General features: G+C 51.2%; 3 protein-coding genes across 3 annotated transcripts; 1 reads left to right on the top strand and 2 right to left on the bottom strand.

Moving 5' to 3' along the window:
- Positions 1 to 450: 450 nt before the first annotated feature.
- Positions 451 to 2,001, bottom strand: EMWEY_00041590 (hypothetical protein, conserved; the record flags this gene model as incomplete). Its single annotated transcript, XM_013482684.1, has 1 exon — positions 451 to 2,001. The coding sequence occupies one exon, from the start codon at positions 1,999 to 2,001 to the stop codon at positions 451 to 453; it is 1,551 nt and encodes a 516-aa protein (XP_013338138.1).
- Positions 2,002 to 2,132: 131 nt separating this feature from the next.
- EMWEY_00041580 (hypothetical protein) lies at positions 2,133 to 2,780 on the top strand (the record flags this gene model as incomplete). Its single annotated transcript, XM_013482683.1, has 2 exons — positions 2,133 to 2,163; positions 2,467 to 2,780. The coding sequence occupies 2 exons, from the start codon at positions 2,133 to 2,135 to the stop codon at positions 2,778 to 2,780; spliced, it is 345 nt and encodes a 114-aa protein (XP_013338137.1).
- A 5,440-nt stretch (positions 2,781 to 8,220) lies between these two features.
- On the bottom strand, positions 8,221 to 16,123 carry EMWEY_00041570 (sybindin-like family domain-containing protein, putative; the record flags this gene model as incomplete). The annotated part of the gene is made up of 7 exons (XM_013482682.1): positions 8,221 to 8,441; positions 8,562 to 8,855; positions 9,087 to 9,558; positions 9,720 to 9,763; positions 10,325 to 10,534; positions 10,687 to 12,552; positions 12,811 to 16,123. The coding sequence occupies 7 exons, from the start codon at positions 16,121 to 16,123 to the stop codon at positions 8,221 to 8,223; spliced, it is 6,420 nt and encodes a 2,139-aa protein (XP_013338136.1).
- Positions 16,124 to 17,693: the final 1,570 nt, after the last annotated feature.

Below are 17,693 nucleotides of genomic sequence, written 5' to 3'. Positions count from 1 at the left end.
GGCCCCCCGAAGGGCCCCTCCTTTTCTAGGGCCCCCCGAAGGAGCCCTCCTTTTCTAGGGCCCCCCCCCCGAAAGGGCCCCCGTTTCTTCCCCCTTAGTAGGCATGCACGGTCCCTGTTGATCCCTAGGGGCCCCTCCTACGGCCTCTATTGGGCCCATAACGGCCTCTGTGGGCGCGTAAGGGCCCCCTAAGGGGCCCCCTATAGGGCCTCCTGAATGGCCCCCGTTTTCTTGTGGGGCCCTCTGTTGGGGCCCCTTATAAAAGGGCGCTTAGGGCCCCCACCTCCTTTGTGGGGCCCTCTCCGTCCCCTTTATAGGGCCCCTGGGGGTCCCCCCTTTGGGGTCCCCGCCTGTGGGGCCCTGGGTGTGTGTCCCCTTTTATGAGGGCCTCAAGGGGCCCTCTATGGGGGCCCCTAGAGGCCTCCTACAGAGGGTACATACACCTGTAGATTATAGTTCGTCATCGGGCATAAGGAAGAGTCTCCTTGTCTCTCCTGCTGCCTCAACAGCAGCAGCAGAGAGAGCAGCAAACTCTTCCTTAGGGTCCCTAGGGATACAGTAGGGGGCCCCCCTCTTAGGGTAAAAAGGAGACAGGGGTATAACTGCCTCTGCCTCTGCTTCTAATAGCCAAGGAAGGGCCCCCGTTAGGGTACTAGCAGTATTATTATTACTACTAGTAGGAGAGGGGGCCCCCGTTACGCCCCCACTTGCATCTAAGGGGGCCCCCTTTTCCTGGTTATTTATAGTGTCTCCTTTTGTTTCTTGTGTCTCCTCTTTGTCTCCTTTTGTTAATAATACTTCCCCTAATGGTGTTGCATGCAGCAGCGCAACAGCAGCACCTGCATGCAGTGCAGCTAGGGCTTCAACAAGAGACAATAAGAGTACCTTACCCCCTAATAGTACCCCTTTACCCTCCCAGTACCCTGATGGGGGCCCCCCTATACAACCATCTGTATTACTGCCTACTACACGGGGCCCCCAATTACCCTCTCCTGCTGCTGCTCCTCCTGGTGCAGTACCACCTCCTGCTGCTGCTGCACTAGCTGCTGCAGCATTTGCTGCTGTAGCAAGGGGCCCCCCTCCTACCCTTTTATGGGTACAAAGGGGACTTTTTGCGCCTGTAGGGGGAGGTAGGGGGCCCCCCTTAAAGGAGAAATCAACAAGGGTATAGACAGTATTAGGGGGGAGGAGGGAGGAGACAATGTCTGCTATCTCTGGTAAGGAGGACTCAATAAGGATAAAAGGAGACACATTACCTGTCTCCTGCAGCAGCAGACTTAGATCCCTTATACGCTGCAGACGCAGCAAACGTGAACAACTTAGCAGCAAGGGGGCCCCTGCCCAGGGGGCCCCTGCAGATACTAATGAATAAAATAAAGAAGAACCCCATACCCATTTGTCCCTTGTCTCCTGTTGCTGATACTGCTGCTGTTGCTGCTGCTGTTGTTGTTGCTGTTGTTGCTGCAGTAATAGATCTATATCCTCCTCTTCTTCTTGCTGCTGTTGCTGATTATTGCTGCTGCTGCTGCTGCTGCTGCTGTAGGGTTGTGTATGTGCAGCAAGTGCTGCATGCAATCTATTAGAAGGGAATGCTGCTGCTGCTGCTGTCTGTACACTTGAATAAGGAGCAGCAAGCTCCGTAAGATGTACATGACCAGCAGCAACAGCAGCAAATAGGGCCCTCCTGCTGCTGTATATACGGTACTCTATACGTAGGGGGCCCCCCCCTGGTAATCTTTTTGCATAATTAAATGATAAAAGAGACACTGCTGCCTCTAGTACCCTAAAGGAGGTCCCACTAGGTTTAATAATTGCTCCTTTTTGCTGCTGCTGCTGCTGCTGTTGTTGTTGTTGCTGCTGCTGTTGTTGTTGTTGCTGTTGCTGCTGCTGCTGCTGTTGTTGCTGCTGAGGACGAGGAAGAGAACGAATTGCAGCAGGAAGATAACGTGTACCCACCAACCCCACCTTTATAACACCTTCCTTTAATACTGATGATAACATATCTCCTGCAGCAGCAGCAACAGCAACAGCAGCAGCAGCAGCAGCAGCATAAATATTAACAATACAGCAACAGCAAGAACACCAGCAGTAACAGCAGCAGCAGCAGCAACAGCAGCAGCAGCAGGAGGATAATGAATTTACCTTCAAGATCAGTAGGTACAGGTAATAAGAAAGGAACAGGAGGTCTAGGTCCCCCTAAGAAGAAAGGCATAAGAGGAGGAGGCTCTGCATGCAGCCCCAAATAACGACGTAAGGAAGGAAGCAAAGATTCAGATAAGGAACTCTCTAAGGCATACTTGAGCATATCATAACAATCTATTAGGCATAAAGAGGAGGAGGAGGAGGAGGAGGAGGAGGAGGGAGGGGAAGAGGAGGAGGAGGGAGGGGAGGAGGAGGAGGAGGAGAAGGGGAGAGAAGAGAAAGGAATTGATGAATATTTTGAATCAGAAGTTGTTGATGAATAAGGAGATGGATATAAAGAGGAAGAAGGAGAAGAAGATAAAGAAGAAGAAGGAGAAGGAGATAAAGAAGGAGATAAGGAGGAAGGAGGAGAAGGAGATAAGGAGGAAGACGGAGAAGGAGACAAAGAGGAAGAAGAAGGAGATGGAGAAAATGACGAAATTGGAGACGAAGACGAAAAATTCGTCGAAGACGAATTTGGAATTGGCGAATTAATTGGAGACGAATTCGTTGAAGACGAATTTGGAATTGGCGAATTAGTTGAAGACGAATTTGGAATTGTGGAATTAATTGGAGAGGAATTTGGAATAGTGGAATAAATTGGAGAGGAATTCGTTGAAGAGGAATTAATTGAAGAGGAATTAGTTGAAGAGGAATTTGGAATAGTGGAATTAATTGAAGAGGAATTCGTTGAAGAGGAATTTGGAATTGTGGAATTCGTTGAAGAGGAATTTGGAATAGTGGAATTCGTTGAAGAGGAATTTGGAATAGTGGAATTATTTGAAGAGGAATTTGGAATAGTGGAATAAATTGTGGTCGAATTGGATGGAGTTGAAGTCGAATTCGATTTATTACACAGCCTACCCGATTCGTCACAGTCCTCCTCTACTCCTTCTTGCTGCTGCTGCTGCTGCTGCTGCTGCTCTTTAGCTCCTGCTGCTGCTGCTGCTGCTGGTGGTGGTGGTGGAGCTGCAGCACGAGAAGGAGAAGAAGCAACAGGAGAAGGAGAAGGAGCTGAGGAAGGTGTACTACCCTGTTGTATCTTAATATTTCCTCTTCTCTTAGGGGCCCCTATTGATAAGGATAAGGACGAAGACTGTACCCTACTACGATCTATAGGAGGGGGGCCCCATGGATCTGTTGTTATATACACTATATCTACAGGGGGGGCCCCCATTGGTTCCTTAGTAGGAAGGGCAGGAAATAGGGTACGGGGGCCCTCTCCTCCTGAATCTGCTGCTGCAGCAGCAAATGGTATTGTTAATGTTGATACAACATTGAGGAATAGCAGCAGCAGCGAGAGCAGCAACAATAATAAATACCCATGATGCTGCTGCTGTTGCTGCTGCTGCTGCTGCAGCAAGAACTTTAATGACAAAGGAGGAAGGGAGGGGGCCCCCTGCAATTTAGAAGTTGGGGGCCCCCTTTGACGTCCCTGGGGGCCCCTAGCAGCAGTCATAGCAGGAGATAAGAAATAATAAATAAAATAAAAAAGGGTACTAAATATAATAATAAATAAGAATGGTTAATACACGCTGCAGCAGCAGCAGCAGCAACAGCAGCAACTGCAGCAACTGCAGCAGCAATAATATATAAATAGCAGCTATATACAAGCAGCAAACAGAAGGGGAGGGGGGGGCCCCCCCCAACAGAGACAAAACAAAAAGAAAAACAAATAAAAATAATAAATAAAAAAGAAAATAAAATAAATAAATAATAAAAAGAGACAAGAAAAGAAAAAAAGACCAGCAGCAAATTGCTGCTGCTGCTGCTGCTGCTGCTGCTGCTGCAGCAACACCAGAGCCCCAGCCGCCAAATGGAGCAACCGTAGCAGATCCTGCTGCTGCTGCTGTTGTTGTTGCTGCTGCTGTTACTGTTGCTGTTGCTGCTGCTGCAGCAACTGCAGCAGCAACAAGTGCAACACTAATTATTTCTTTATTTATAATTTAATTATAATACAACTATATATATAATGTGCAGCAGCAGCAGCAACTGCAGCAGCAGGAGCAGCAACTGCAGCAACAGGAAACTGCAGCAGCAGACAGCAGCAAACAGAAGATTGTATCGATACAACAGCAGCAACACAAACGACAATTTGTTAAACAAAACCTAAACCCTAAACCCTAAACCCTAAACCCTAAACCCTAAACACTAAACCCTAATTATTGTATTTCTTTCTATAAATCGTAAAGAGGTTAAACCCTTAAGTAGACACCGCATGCAGCAGCAGCAAAAGCAGCAGCAACAGCAGCAACAGCAGCAGTGGCAGTTCGTTTGTTTATTGTCTTTGCATGCAAGCCAAGGGCGGGGCTACCCGTGCATGCAAGCTGGGCTGTATTGCTGCTGCTCGTGCAGCAGCAGCAGCAGCTGCTGCTGCTACATAGTTTAGGATAGAGGTTCGTCTTACGGGGTTGCTAAACCCTAAACCCTAAACCCTAATTATACACTGCATAGTAACAACTACCGCCAATAGGGCGACTCGCGTACTCGTGCTCTAAACCCTAAACCCTAAACCCTAACTCTGTTGTTGTCTATCTTATATGTTTACAATTTTGTCTCTGTTTCTGTCTCCTTTGCTGCACCAGCAGCTGCTGCTGCTGCAGCAGCTGCTGCTGCTGCTACAGCAGCTGCTGCTGCTACAGCAGCTGCTGCTGCTACAGCTGCTGCTGTTGCTCCTGCTGCTGCAGCAGGAACGAAAAGACACAGGCAAAGGAGACACAACAGCAAAACCCTTATAATGCATGCAGCAGCAAAATAACACTGCAGCACAACAGCAGGCAGTCTCTGCTGCTGCTCCTGCTGCTGCTGCTGCTGCTGTTATTGCTGCAGTTGCTGCAAAATAGCAGCAACTGCATCCGCTGCTGCAACATCTGCAGCAGCTGCTCCTACCACTCCTGCTGCTGTTGCTGTTGCTGTTGCTGTTGCTGCTGCTGCTGCTGCTGCTGCTGATAGAATTACCATCTCTCTGTTGAGTGTGTATTAACTAGTGGGTGCATCTCCATGTGCTGTCTGCTGCTGCTGCGGCTGCTGCTGCTGCTGCTGCTGCTGCATCCAATAATTCTTCTAGATCCTAAGGGTCCTCCCCCTAATGCTGCTGCTACCCTGCTGCTGCTGCTGCTGCTGCTGCTGCTGCTGCTGCCAATTACAGCAGCAGCAGCATCAATAATTTTTTGCTTAATGTGTCTCCATTGGATACTTCTTGTTTGTATAAAATAGAGAAGAGACAGCAGCAAGATATAAATAGCAGCAGCAAGGAAGCAGCTTGCTGCTGCTTGCTGCTGCTGCTGCTGCTGCAGTTGGAGTGTATCTACATTAAATACAAAGACACAACCACAATAAATAAAAAATAATATTCCTGCTGCTAAGACACCCACCGCGCATGCATAACCCGTAGATATACCCATTCTCCTCCTGCTGCTGCTGCTGCTGTTGCTGTTGCTGTTGCTGCTGCTGTTGCTGTTGCTGCAGTTGATACAGGTTCTTGTATCTTTCCCTTCTCCTTCTGCTGCTGCTGCTGCTGCTGCTGCTGCAACAACAAAAACACCTTTTGCAGCCGTTTTTGTTGCTGCTGTCTCCGTGTATCTTGTATTCCTTTTTGTTGCTGCTGTTGCTGCTGCTGCTGCTGCAGGAGGAGGAGGAGGAATAAATTAATGTTTAATATAATGATTAAATATAAGATTAATTTGTTGATTAAATAATGGACATCTTAATGGCATATCTGTATCATAAAAAGGGTTTTTTAATCCGTAATCTGTATATGCTATATAAACCCTACGTAAAAACCCTAAACCCTCATCATTATTTATATATATAGATGTTATTAATATAAATCGTAAACCTATACACACAATAAATATATATTTATTTATTTATTTATTTATTTATTTATATTTATTTATTTATTTATTTTGTTTTTGCACTCTTTTCTACCTTTTATTTTATCTATTTATTACTATAAAAGATTTTTAGGGTTTAGGGTTTAGTAGGGTTTAGTAGGGTTTAGGGTTTAGATATAATAATAACTCCTGCTGCTGTTGCTGCTGTTGTTGTTGCTGCTGCTGCTGCTTCTTGTGTTATTTCTTACCAGTAGGTGTCTCAAGACAATGGAGATTAAATTGTGGTGTCTCAACTAGTACAATACCTTTTGCTGCAGCAGCAGCAACAGCAGCAGCAAGAGCAGCAACAGCAGGAGAAAGAAGGATAAAATTAAGACAGGGATGTATTGAGATTTGTTCGTGTTAGGTGAATTTGTGTAAGGGAATAGGCAGGATTTTATTTGCTGCTGCTGCTGTTGCTGTTGCTGCTGCTGTTGCTGCTCGTGCTTGTGGTGGTGCTGCTGTTGCTGCTACTGCTACTGTTGGTCGTGTCTTGCTGCTGTTGTTGCTGCTGCAGTAGTTGGTATATGTATGCATGCATGCATGTCAACTCTGCTCTGTTACTGCTCTGTTGCTGCTGCTGCTGTTGCTGATGCTGCTGTTGTTGTTGCTGATGCTGCAGTGGAGTCTGCTGCTGCTGCTGCAGCTGCTGCAGCAGCAGCAGCTGCTGCTGCAACAAGTCCAGCTTACCCTATGAAAGACTAGACTTCCGTTCTTGTTGTTTATAAACAGCGAGTACATCTTAACCGATGCAGCAGCAGCAGCAGCAGCAGCAGCAGTAGCTGCTGCTGCAGCAGCAGCAGCTGGCTGTTATAAGACAGGTAGCTGCAGACTGCAGCAGCAAAAAGGGAGAAAATAAATATAAATAAAAAGCAACAAAGCAAATAATAATTGGGGCTTTTTTTTATATTATATACACCCTTTTGCATGCATTATATTCAGGTGTACAGACAGGCCAGCTGGGGCTGCTGCTGCTGCTGTTGCTGTTGCTGCTGCTGCTGTTAGACACATGCAACAGCAGCAGCAGCAACAGCAACAGCAGCAACAGGAGAGAGAGCTAGGTTTCTGCAGGGGAACCTCCCCTTTTATTATTTATTTATTTATTTATCTATTTATTTATTTTATTATTTATTTATTTATTTATTTATTTATTTATTTATTTATTTATTATTTTATAGTAATTGTATAAAGACAATAGTACATAACGCATGCAGACAGCAGCAGCAGCAGCAGCAGCAGCAGCTGTAGCAGCAGCAGCAGCAGCAATAACAGCAACAGTAATTAACATGTATTGATGGATACACAGAAACAATTAAACACTTTCTCCCTTCCCCTTAGCAACAAACCCTAAACCCTAAACCCTACACCCTAATCGCTAAACCCTAAACCCTAAACCCTAATTCGTTACGGACAGACCGGTGGTTGTAGATAGACATAAACCCTAAACCCTAAACCCTAAACCCTAAACCCTAAATATATATTATATATTATTATTTAGTATTAATTTTCTTTAACGAAAACCCTAAACCCTAAACCCTAAACCCTAATTATATGATAATTATACAGAGACAGGACTGTCTCCTTTTTTTTTTTCTCCTTTTTTTTTTGTCTCCTTTCTTCCTTTTATTATATCTATATCTGTCTCTAATTAGATATCTATCTCTCTGTGTTTGTTTTGCTGCTGTTGCTGCTGCTGTTGCTGCTGCACTAACAGCAGCAGCAGCAGCAGCAAACAGCTGGCAGTTTTCTTAGCCGCATGCATACTAAACCCTAAACCCTAAACCCTAATTTGTAAACCCTAGCAGATGCTCAGGCATTTGTTAGAGACAGTAAGAAAAGAAAAACATGCATATTGATTTGCTGCAGCAGCTGCTGCTGCTGCTGTTGCTGCAGCAGTCACTGCTGCTGCTGCTGCTGCAATTGCTGCAGTAGATGCTATTGAAAAAAAAACTAGTAAGAAAGGTGCAGCAACAAGAAATAAATACATCTGCTGCTGCTGCTGCTGCTGCTCTTGATGCTGCTGCTGCTGCTGTTGCTGCTGCTAAATGAGCAGCACATTGAATATAAATATTTAAATTGTCTCCTATTGTCTCCTTTTAGCAGCAGCAGCAGCAGCAGCAGCAAATAAATAAATAATAACAAAGAGCTGAGGTGTATATACACCTTAACGAAGGAAAGAAGGGAAAGGGGGAGGGGCTAAGGGAGCAGCAACAAGCCCAGGTTGCTGCTGCTGCTGCAGCGGCTGCTGCAGTGGCTGCTGCAGTGGTTGCTGCAGTGGTTGCTGCAGCGGCTGCTGCTGCTGCTGCTGCTGCTGCTGATTGCTTCCTGCAGCAGCAGGAGGAGGAGTTCCGAAGGGAGAGGAGATAGGGTTTGTAGATGGACCATCTGTAACAAACACTAAACCCTAAACCCTAAACCCTAAACCCTCGAGAGGCTAAACCCTTTATGTCTACCTGCTCGCTAAACCCTAAACCCTAAACCCTAAACCCTAGCCTATAGGCTTACTTGAGCGATGCGCAGCTCCCCATCCATTGGGCAGCGGCGAGGGTTTAGCAGCAGTACCCTCTAAGGTGGGCCCCAAGGGAGTTGCGGCAGGAGGCCCCAAGGGAGTTGCTGCAGGGGGGCCCCCCTGGGGGCCCCCAAAAGGGTTTACATACATTCGTCTCCTGTCTAGGCCTGCTTCCCTTGTTGCTGCTGCAGTGCATGCAGCAGGAGGTGCTGCTGGTGGCGGGGGAGGAGCTTGCTGCTGCTGTTGCTGCTGCTGCTGCTCCTCCGCTAGGTCAGCCTCTGACTCCTTTCCTGCAGCAGAACACAGCAGCAGCAGCAGCAGCAGCAGCAGCAGCAGCAGCAGCAGCAGCAAATGCCCATTCATCTCTTCGTCGCTGTACCTATCTTTCTTTATAGCAACAACAGCAGCAAAAAGAAACAGCAAAACACGATCATCACCACCAGCAGCACCCCCACCAGCAGCACCCCCAGCAGCAGCAACAGCAGCAACAGCAGCAACAGCAGCAGCAGCAGCAATTATACCTCTTTCTTCCCATCTTTTTTTTTCTGTATTATAATAGAAAGTATTAGCGACGCCAATTTCTTTTTCTTCTCCCCCTAAGACAGCTTTCTTTAGGCCTACAAACATACCCCCTAGCCAGCTGCTGCTGCTGCTGCTGCTGCTGCTGCTGCTGTTGCTGCTGTTGAAGGGCGTTGGAGAGGTGCCTGTAGGTGAGCTGCTGCTGCGGCTGCTGCTCGTGCTTAGACCTGTCCCTCTTGTACCACCACTAACAGACTCTTGCTGCTGCTGCTGCTGCTGCTGTTGCTGCTGCTGCTGGATACGTTCCCGTCGTAATTGGGTAAGGATGCTGTCTTGTTGTCGCAGCAAGGAGTTCTGCTGCTGCTGCTGCACTTGCTGCAGCTGCTGACGCAGCAACTCACGTAGCTGCTGCGGCACTTTTACCTGCGGCTGCGCCCTCAGGGAAGCAGCAGCAAATTCACAATACCTCTCCGCCTGCAGCAGCAGCAGCAGCAGAAACAGCAGCAGCAGCAACGGAGTGCATGCAATGTCGCCAATACAAGAAGCACCAGAAGCACCGGGAAGAAGCAGCAGCAGTAGCAACAGCAGCAGCAGCAGCAGCAGCAGCAGCAGCAGCAGCAGCAGCAAGTACGCACCTGTTTAAGGAGACCGAACTCCGCTAGAAGAGAAGCAAAACGAACTTTGTAAGGAATCAGGTGTACGTACACCCACTGCAGCAGCAGCAACAGCAGCAGCAACAGCAGCAGCAACAAAAAAGCAAACAAACGCTAATATAGTGTACCTTTGTACCACAAAGGTACAGACAGCAGCAAAGACAGCTGCAGCACCAGCAGCAACTACGGCAGCAACAACAAATGCAGCAGCAGCAGCAGCAGCAGCAGCAACAGTACAGACTTGTGGGTTTTGTATACGAAGAATATATTCAAATGTTTCTGTTAATATTAACTGCTCAGCCTCCTGCAGCAAATCCGATCCAGGGCAGCCACCTGCAGCAGCAGCAGCAGCAGCAGCAGCAGCAGCAGCAGCAGCAGATCCAGCAGCAGCATTAGTAGCAGCAACAACGCATGATGGTAGCAGCAGCAGCAAAGATGTGCATGTATACAGGGAGGTCAATAAAATAGCCTACGTCACCGGAAGAACAGCAGCAGCAGCAGCAGCAGCAGCAGCAGCAGCAGCAGCAGCTACTGCAGCAGCAGCAACAGCAGCCGCTGCAACAGCAGCAGCAGCAACGAAGGCCTACCTAGAAGCTTGATATGATCTGCTGCATCTTCTTTAGGTGTCTCTCCTGCTAGCAGCAGCAGAATTTGTGCTGCATGCATAGCCCCACAAGGTGCTGCTCTTGCTGCTGCTGCAGGGTCTTGCTGCTGCAGTGCATGCAATGCAAGCCCCAACTGCAGCAGCTGCTGCTGCGTTGCTGGGTGATTGAGGCCTAGCGTGCTGCAGCAATTTGCTGCTACAAACAACCAACCGCGCAGAGCATCTGCACACACAGCAGCAGCAGCAGCAACAGCAGCAAAGGTAAGAAACAAACATCCATATGCATGCATGCAACCTCTGCATGCATGGACGCATGCATGCATGCATGCATGCATGCGTACTAACCTGGATGGGGCTGGTTATTGATAGATCTGCTTTGTGCACGATAGAGAGACTCAAGGGCTGCTATCCATACACTGCATGCGCCTCCTCTACAGCACTCTGCTGCTGCTGCTGCTGCTGCTGCTGCTTCTGTTGCTGCTGGTGGTGGTGCTGCTGCTGCAGCAGAAGGAGGACGAAGAGTGTCAGCTAGAGCAGCAACAGCCTCGTCTATTGCTGCTGCTCCTGCTGCATTTGCTACTGCTAATGCATGCGCATGCAGCCCCAAAGCAGCAGCAGTTTTTGCTGCACCTGCTGCATCACCGCAGCACAGCTGTCGCCCCACAGCCCCTAGACCCCCACAGGAGCAGCTGCTGCTGCTAAGCTGCTGCTGCTGTTGCTGCTGCTGCTGCTGGGCCTCAAGAGCTTCTGCTGCAGCAGGAAGCTCATTCTTAGGAAAGAGACGATGTGCTGCAGCAGACATGTCTCCGTTGTGCTGCAGCAGCAGCAACAACAGCTGCCACAGACCCGCTGCCTGTACAGCACACACCTCCCGCTGCTGTTGCTGCTGTTGCTGTTGCTGCTGCTGCTGCATGCGCACGCGAACAGCCTTCTTAAGAAAGGAGACAAGTGCTGCAGTAGTGCGAGGGTCCGAGGCCCCTAGGGGCCCCGGGTACTCCAGCAGCAGCTGGCACAGCACCGCAGCAGGTGTTGCAGCAGGACCTGCAGCAGCAGCAGCAGCTGCTGCTGCTGCAGGAGCAACAGCAGGGGAGCTCTCTGCAGCAGCAACCAGCTGCATTGTGCTGCAGCAGCTAACGGAGGTCCCCCTAGCAACAGCAAACAATCCGCTGCTGCTGATGGCAAAAGGAAGCCCCTGTGGCCCCACACCATGTGCTGCTGCTGCTGCTGCTGCTGTTGCTGCTGCTGCTGCTGCAGGAGACACACTATGGTGTATGTAGACCTTATCATGTTCTCCTGCTGCAGGAGCTTCTCCTGTTGCTGCTGCTGCTGCTGCACCTGTGCTAGGCGTGCTCAGCTCTTGCTGCTGCAGCAGGGGAAATGGTACTGTTGCTGTAGCTGCTGGTGACGCTGCTGCTGCTGCTGGTGATACTGCTGCTGCTGCTGGAGATACTGCTGCTGCTGCTGGTGATACTGCTGCTGCTGCTGGTGATACTGCTGCTGCTAGTGGTGATACTGCTGCTGGTGTTGCTGCTGCTGCTGCTCCTGCAGCTGCTGCAGCTGGAGGGATTTGAGGTAAGGAGGCTGCGGCAAAGAAGGGGTCTGTAGCAGGAGGTGCAGCAGCAGCAGCAGCAGCAGCAGCAGCAGCAGCAGCAGCAGCAGCAGCAGCAGGTGCTGCTGCTTCTGGAGGTGCTGCTGCTGCAGGTGCTGGTTCTGCTTCTGCAGGGGATCTGTCTGTCAACATCCCCCACGCTGGCTGCTGCTGCGGCTGCAACTGGTGCGGCATTTGCTGCTGCTGCTGCTCGTGCTGCTGCTGCTGCGGCTGCTGCAGCTCATTTTGTGTTTGCTGCTGCTCTTGAAGCTGCTGTGCCGGTTGCTGTTGCTGATCCATAAAGAACGAAGGGAAGGGAGGAGGCTGCTGCTGCTGCGGCTGCGGCTGCTGCGGCTGCTGCTGCTGCGGCTGCTGCTGTGGCTGCTGCTGCTGCGGCTGCTGCTGGTCAGGTGCAGCAGCAATATAAGGAGACGGTGCTGCAGAAGACACTTCCTCTGAGGCATTAAAAGGAACAGGAGGAGCTGTTGCATCTGCTGCTGCTGCACCTGCTGCTGCTGCTGCTGCTGCTGCTGCTGCTGCTGCTGCTGCTGCTGCAGGAGGCGGCATCTGCCCCCCATCTGAATCCTCAAAGAGCCAAGCTGGATCTTCCTTCCAAGGAGACACTGCAGCAAAAGGAGACACAAAAAGGAGACACAAAAGGAGACAATAAAAGGAGACAATAAAAAAAAAGGAGACACAAAAAGGAGACACAAAAAGGAGACACAAAAAGGAGACACAAAAGGAGACAATAAAAGGAGACAGGGGACAGGCAGCAGCAAACCAGGAAGTTGAAGCAGCGACAGCAGCAAATGCAGCACCAACAACAGCAGCAGCAACAACACTAGCAGCAGCAGCAGCAGCAGCAGCAGCAGCAAACACACCCGGTGCCGTGGGCTCGTCTATCCCCACATCGGAGACACAAGGAGAAAAAGGTGACGGCGCAGGCTGCTGCTCCTGCTGCTGCTGCTGCGGCTGCTCCAGTTGCTGCGGCTCCTGTTGCTGCGGCTGCTGCTGCACCTCCGGCTGCTGCTGAAGGAACTGTGGCACCGGCATTTCCTGCTCCTGCTGCTGCAGCTGCTGCTGCTCTTGCTGTTGCTGCTGCTGCTGCTGCTGCTCTTGTACTTCTGCGTCGTGCTGCTGCACTTGCTGCTGTATTTGCTGCGCCTGCTTCAGCAGCAGCTTATGGAAGTCGTCATCCTGCTGCTGCAACTGCTGCTGCCGCTGCTGCTGCTGCTGCTGTTGCCGTTCTTGCTCGGGTTGTTGCTGCAGCTGCAGCTGCTGCAGCACTGGCGACGGCTGCTTTTGCTGCTGTAACTCCTCTGTTGTTTGCTGCATGTCTTGAGGCTGCTGCTGCGCTGGATGCGGCTGTGGCTGCTGCTGCTGCTGCTGCTGCTGCTGCTCGTTTGCATCTGGCCACAAAAAGGGTCTAGGCTCCTCTGCCAGCTGCTGTTGCTGCGGCTGCTGCGCCTGCTGCTGCTGCGGCGGCTTCTGCGGCTGCTGCTGCTGAATTTCAAACGTGGGAGGAAAAGGCTGCTGCTGCTGCTGCTGCTGCTGCTGCTGCTGCTGCTCTGAGGTGTCCCACAGATCTTCAAAGGCCCGACGACGCTGCTGCTGTTGCTGCTGCTGCTGTTGCTGCTGCTGTTGCTGTTCCTCCGTGGTGTGCTGCTTGTGCTGCTCTTGCTGCTGCCAGGGCTCAGTGAGTGGCTGCGCCTCGGGCTGTTGGGCTTCTTGCTGCTGTTGCAGTGGCTGCTGCAGCGGCTGCTGCATTGGTGGCTGCTGCATTGGTGGCTGCTGCTGCTGCTGCTGCATTAGTGGCTGTTGCTCTGGTACATGCTGCTGCTGCTGCTGCTGCTCCTTTTGTTGCTGCTCGGGCTGCTGCAGCGCCAATGGGGGCTCCGCTTGCTGCTCCTGCTGCTGTTGCTGCAATTGCTGCTGTTGCTGCTGTTGCTGCTGTTCCGGTGGTTGCTGCGCCTTCTGTTGCTCCTGTTGCTGTTGCGGCTGCTGCTGTTGCTCCGGTTGCTGCTGCTCCTGTTGCTGATTCTCCTGCTGCTTCTTCTGCGGCTCTTCCGGATGCGGCTGCTGCGGTTGCTGCTGCTGCTGCAGTTGCTGCTGCTGCTGCTGCTGCTTATTTGTAGCATTGGATTCAAAGGAAGAAGCAGCAGAGAGTCTCCCTGTCTCCCCTGCATGCAGTCTCTCTGCTAATTGTTTAATTTGCTGCTGCTGCTGCTGCAGTTGCTGCTTCAGCAGCTGCTGCTCCTGCAGCAGCTCCTGCGACGGCGGCAAGCTGCTGCTGCTGGGGGAGGTTTCCTTCTGCTGCTCCTGCAGCAGCTGCTGCTGCTGCTGCAGATGCTGCTGCAACTGTTGTTGCTGCTGCTGCAGCTGCTGTTGCTTCAGTTGCTGCTGATGCTGTTGCTGCAGTTGCTGCACCTGTTGCTGCAGCAGACCAGCCTGCAACTGTTGCTGCTGTTGCTGCTGCTGCTGCTGCAGCGAGGGCATGAGGGTCAGAGGAACAGGCGGAGCTGCCCCAGGGAGAGTACTAGCAGCAGGAGATGTGTAGCTGCTGCTGCTGCTGTTGCTGCTGATGCTGTTTCTTCCTACGGGCAGCCTAGCAAAGGGATTAGGGGGTACATACAGCTGAGGGAGGGGCCCCACACTTAGCTGCCTCTTGGGGGCCCCCTTGAGTAGCCCCTCTATACTGCCTGAACCCGATGACAGCAGCTGCCGCTGCTGCTGCTGCTGTTGCTGCTGCTGCTGTTGCTGCTGCTGCTGCTCACTGGTGCTGTTTATGCTGCTGTTGCTAGAGAAGGCAAGAGAGGGGTTTGGGGGCCCTGCTGCAGCAACTGCTGCGTTAATGTTTCCCAGTGCAGCAGCAGCAGCAGCAGCTTGCTGTTGCTGCTGCTGCTGCCGTTGCTGTTGCTGCTGCTGAGTTCCCCCAAGCAGCATCTGCCCTAGGGGAGGCAGCAGAGGGGGTGCGCCTGCATGCGCTGCAGCAGACTCAGGCAGCAGCTGCCCGAGACTTCCCTGCATGGGGGTGGCAGTCACGGAGGGGGCCCCCAACCCACTTAGGGGCCCTCCTTGGGGGCCCCCTGTACCATCAGCAGCAGCTAATGGCAGCATAGGCGATAGAACAGCAGCAGCAGGAGAGGTAGTGACAGAAACAGAGGGAAGGGTCTGCATGCCCGTGGGGCCCCCCAATCCAGGTGCTGCTGCTCCTGCTGCTGCTGCTGCAGGTCCTGCTGCTGCTGGTTGCCCCGTTATCTGGGTAGAGGAAGCAGGAGGGTTCAATGCAACACAGGGGGCCCCCCCTTGGGGCTGCAGCTGCTGCAGCTGCTGCAGCTGTTGCAGCTGCTGCAGTTGCTGCAGCTGCAGAGCAGCAGATGGTTGTACCCCTGCTGCTTGCTGGGGTTGGAGGGCCCCTCGGGGGCCCCCCACAAGACTACCCATATCGAAGGATTGAGCAGGAGATAAAGACATCGCTAAGGAGGGTACAGTACCCATTAAAGAGCCAGATCGCTGTAGGGGCCCCTGGGGGGCCCCCCCAAGGGAAGCAGGAGAAGGAGAGACAGATAAAGGTGCCACAGGTAAACCCCCTACCCCTTGGGGGGCCCCCGTGAGGCCCCCTTGGGATACCCCCGTAAGGGCCCCGGAGGAGGCCCTCGAGAGGGACCCTTGGGGGCCCACCGATAGGGCCCCAGAGGAACCCCTTGAGAGGGTCCCCGGGGGGGCCCCTCCTAGGGCCCCCGTAAGGGCCCCCTGTAGAGGAGCAGGAGGGAGGGAGAGGACTTGCATTGCTGCAGCAGGCACACCCATAGCAGCATCTGCTGCTGAGAGTGAGGGGCCCCCAGTACCCAATGCAGGGCCTGTTGCAGTGATAGTGGGGGCCCCACTAGATATGGGGGCCCCTGCTGCAGTGATCTGGGACCCTACTGCAGACAGAGGGCCAGCTACAGCAGCCAGGGGCCCCCCGGCTGGTGGTAGAGGGGACCCTGCTGTTGGTAAGGGGGCCCCTGCAGCTGGTAGGGGGCCCCCAGCTGGTGGAAGGGAGGCCCCAGCTGCTGGAAGAGGGCCTGCTACTGATGGAAGAGGGGCCCCTGCTGCTGTTAAGGGGGCCCCTGCTGCTGCTAAGGGGGCCCCTGTTGCTGCTAAGGGGGCCCCTGCTGCTTGTATAAGGGGGCCCTGATTAAGAAGCTGCATTGGGTATATGTATAATAAAGGGTTAAATAAAGGGGGAAAAGGGTTTGTCTGCTGCAGCAGGAGGCCCCTACCTCTCGGGTGTATAGGCAGCTGCTGCAGGCTTGCTGCTGCTTTTGCTGCTGCTGCCTGCTGCTGTATAAATAAAATATAAAAGACACACACTTTATTGTATAGAATAAATATATAAATAAAACAATACATAAACCCTAAACCCTAAACCCTAAACCCTAATCTTTTAAGGCCCGCAGGCAGCACGACAGCAACGGGAGGCCCCATATATAGACAGCTGCAGCTGCAGCTGCAGCAGCAGCACGACCTGCTGCTGCTGCTGCTGCTGCTGCTGCATGCAGACAATTGCTTCTAAAGAAATATCTTTTTATATAAACAAATCCTTATACAAAAGCAGCAACAAAACAAACAAACACCGCCGCTAACTCTCCTGCTGCAGCAGCAGCAGCAACAACAACAACAGCAGCAGCAGACACACGTCAACAGCAGCAGCAGCAGCAGCAGCAACAGCAGCAGCAGCAGCAGCAGCAGGCCTATTTGCTGCTAAGATGAGGACCCCTTTCCTCTATTTTAGGAGGGACTCTCTGCTCGTACAGTGCGCAGTTGCTGCATGCATGTGGTGGGTACTAACTGCAACACACAAACAGCAGCAGCTGCTGCTGCATCTGCTGCTGCTGCTGCAGCTACTGCTGTAGCAGCATTAGAAGCATTACTAGCAGCAGCAGCAGCAGCAGCATTCGCAGCAGCAGCAGCTGCTGCTGCTGCTGGTGATACTGTAGAGTTGCACACGGGAGGGTTTCGTGCAAGACGAGCGAACAGCCACAGCCAGTTGTTGCTGCTGCTGCTGCTGCAGCAGCCCTTCCTGCTGCTGCTGCTGCTGCTGCTCTTTCTGCCGCAGCAGAATTTGCTGCTGCCTGTGCAGCAATTGCTGTCGTTTGTGTATGCGGGCTTTATTGATATATGCCGTGTGTGCTGCTGTGTTTGCTGCTGCTGCTGCTGTTGCTGCTGTTGCTGCTGCTGCTGCTGCTGCTGCTGCTGCTGCAGGTATATACCACAAGATATTGCTGTATTGACGGCTTTATATTGGCGAGAGAGGCAGGTAAACAAACACGAATAGTGTCTCCTTTTTTGTCTCCTTTTTTGTCTCCTTTTTTATTGTCTCCTCTTTTATTATTTATTATTTATTATTTATTTATTATTTATTATTTACTTATTATTTATTACTTAATTATTATTTATTATTTATTTATTATTTATTATCTATTTATTATTTATTTTTTAGAATTTTAGGGTTTAGGGTTTAGGGTTTGGGGTTTAGGGTCTAGGGTCTAGGGTTTAGGGTTTAGGGTTTAGGGTTTATATTATGTATATGCAGTTAGGTCGTCGTCATTGCGGTGTATATCCATCAAGTGTCTCCTTAGAGGATAATTTATCTTCTTTTCTTGCTAAGAAAAAGGGACACTTTTGTGTCTCTTATAGAGGAAAAGATATATTCTTATCTATTAAGCAATAATATAAATAAATAAATAAATAAATAAATATATATAATATATATATATAT

Source organism: Eimeria maxima, genomic scaffold (genome assembly GCF_000499605.1).
Source record: "Eimeria maxima Weybridge genomic scaffold, Emw_scaff711, whole genome shotgun sequence".
Lineage (NCBI taxonomy): Eukaryota > Apicomplexa > Conoidasida > Eucoccidiorida > Eimeriidae > Eimeria > Eimeria maxima.
The sequence above is the reverse complement of the archived record's forward strand: the minus strand, read 5'-3'. Positions and strand labels throughout refer to the sequence as shown.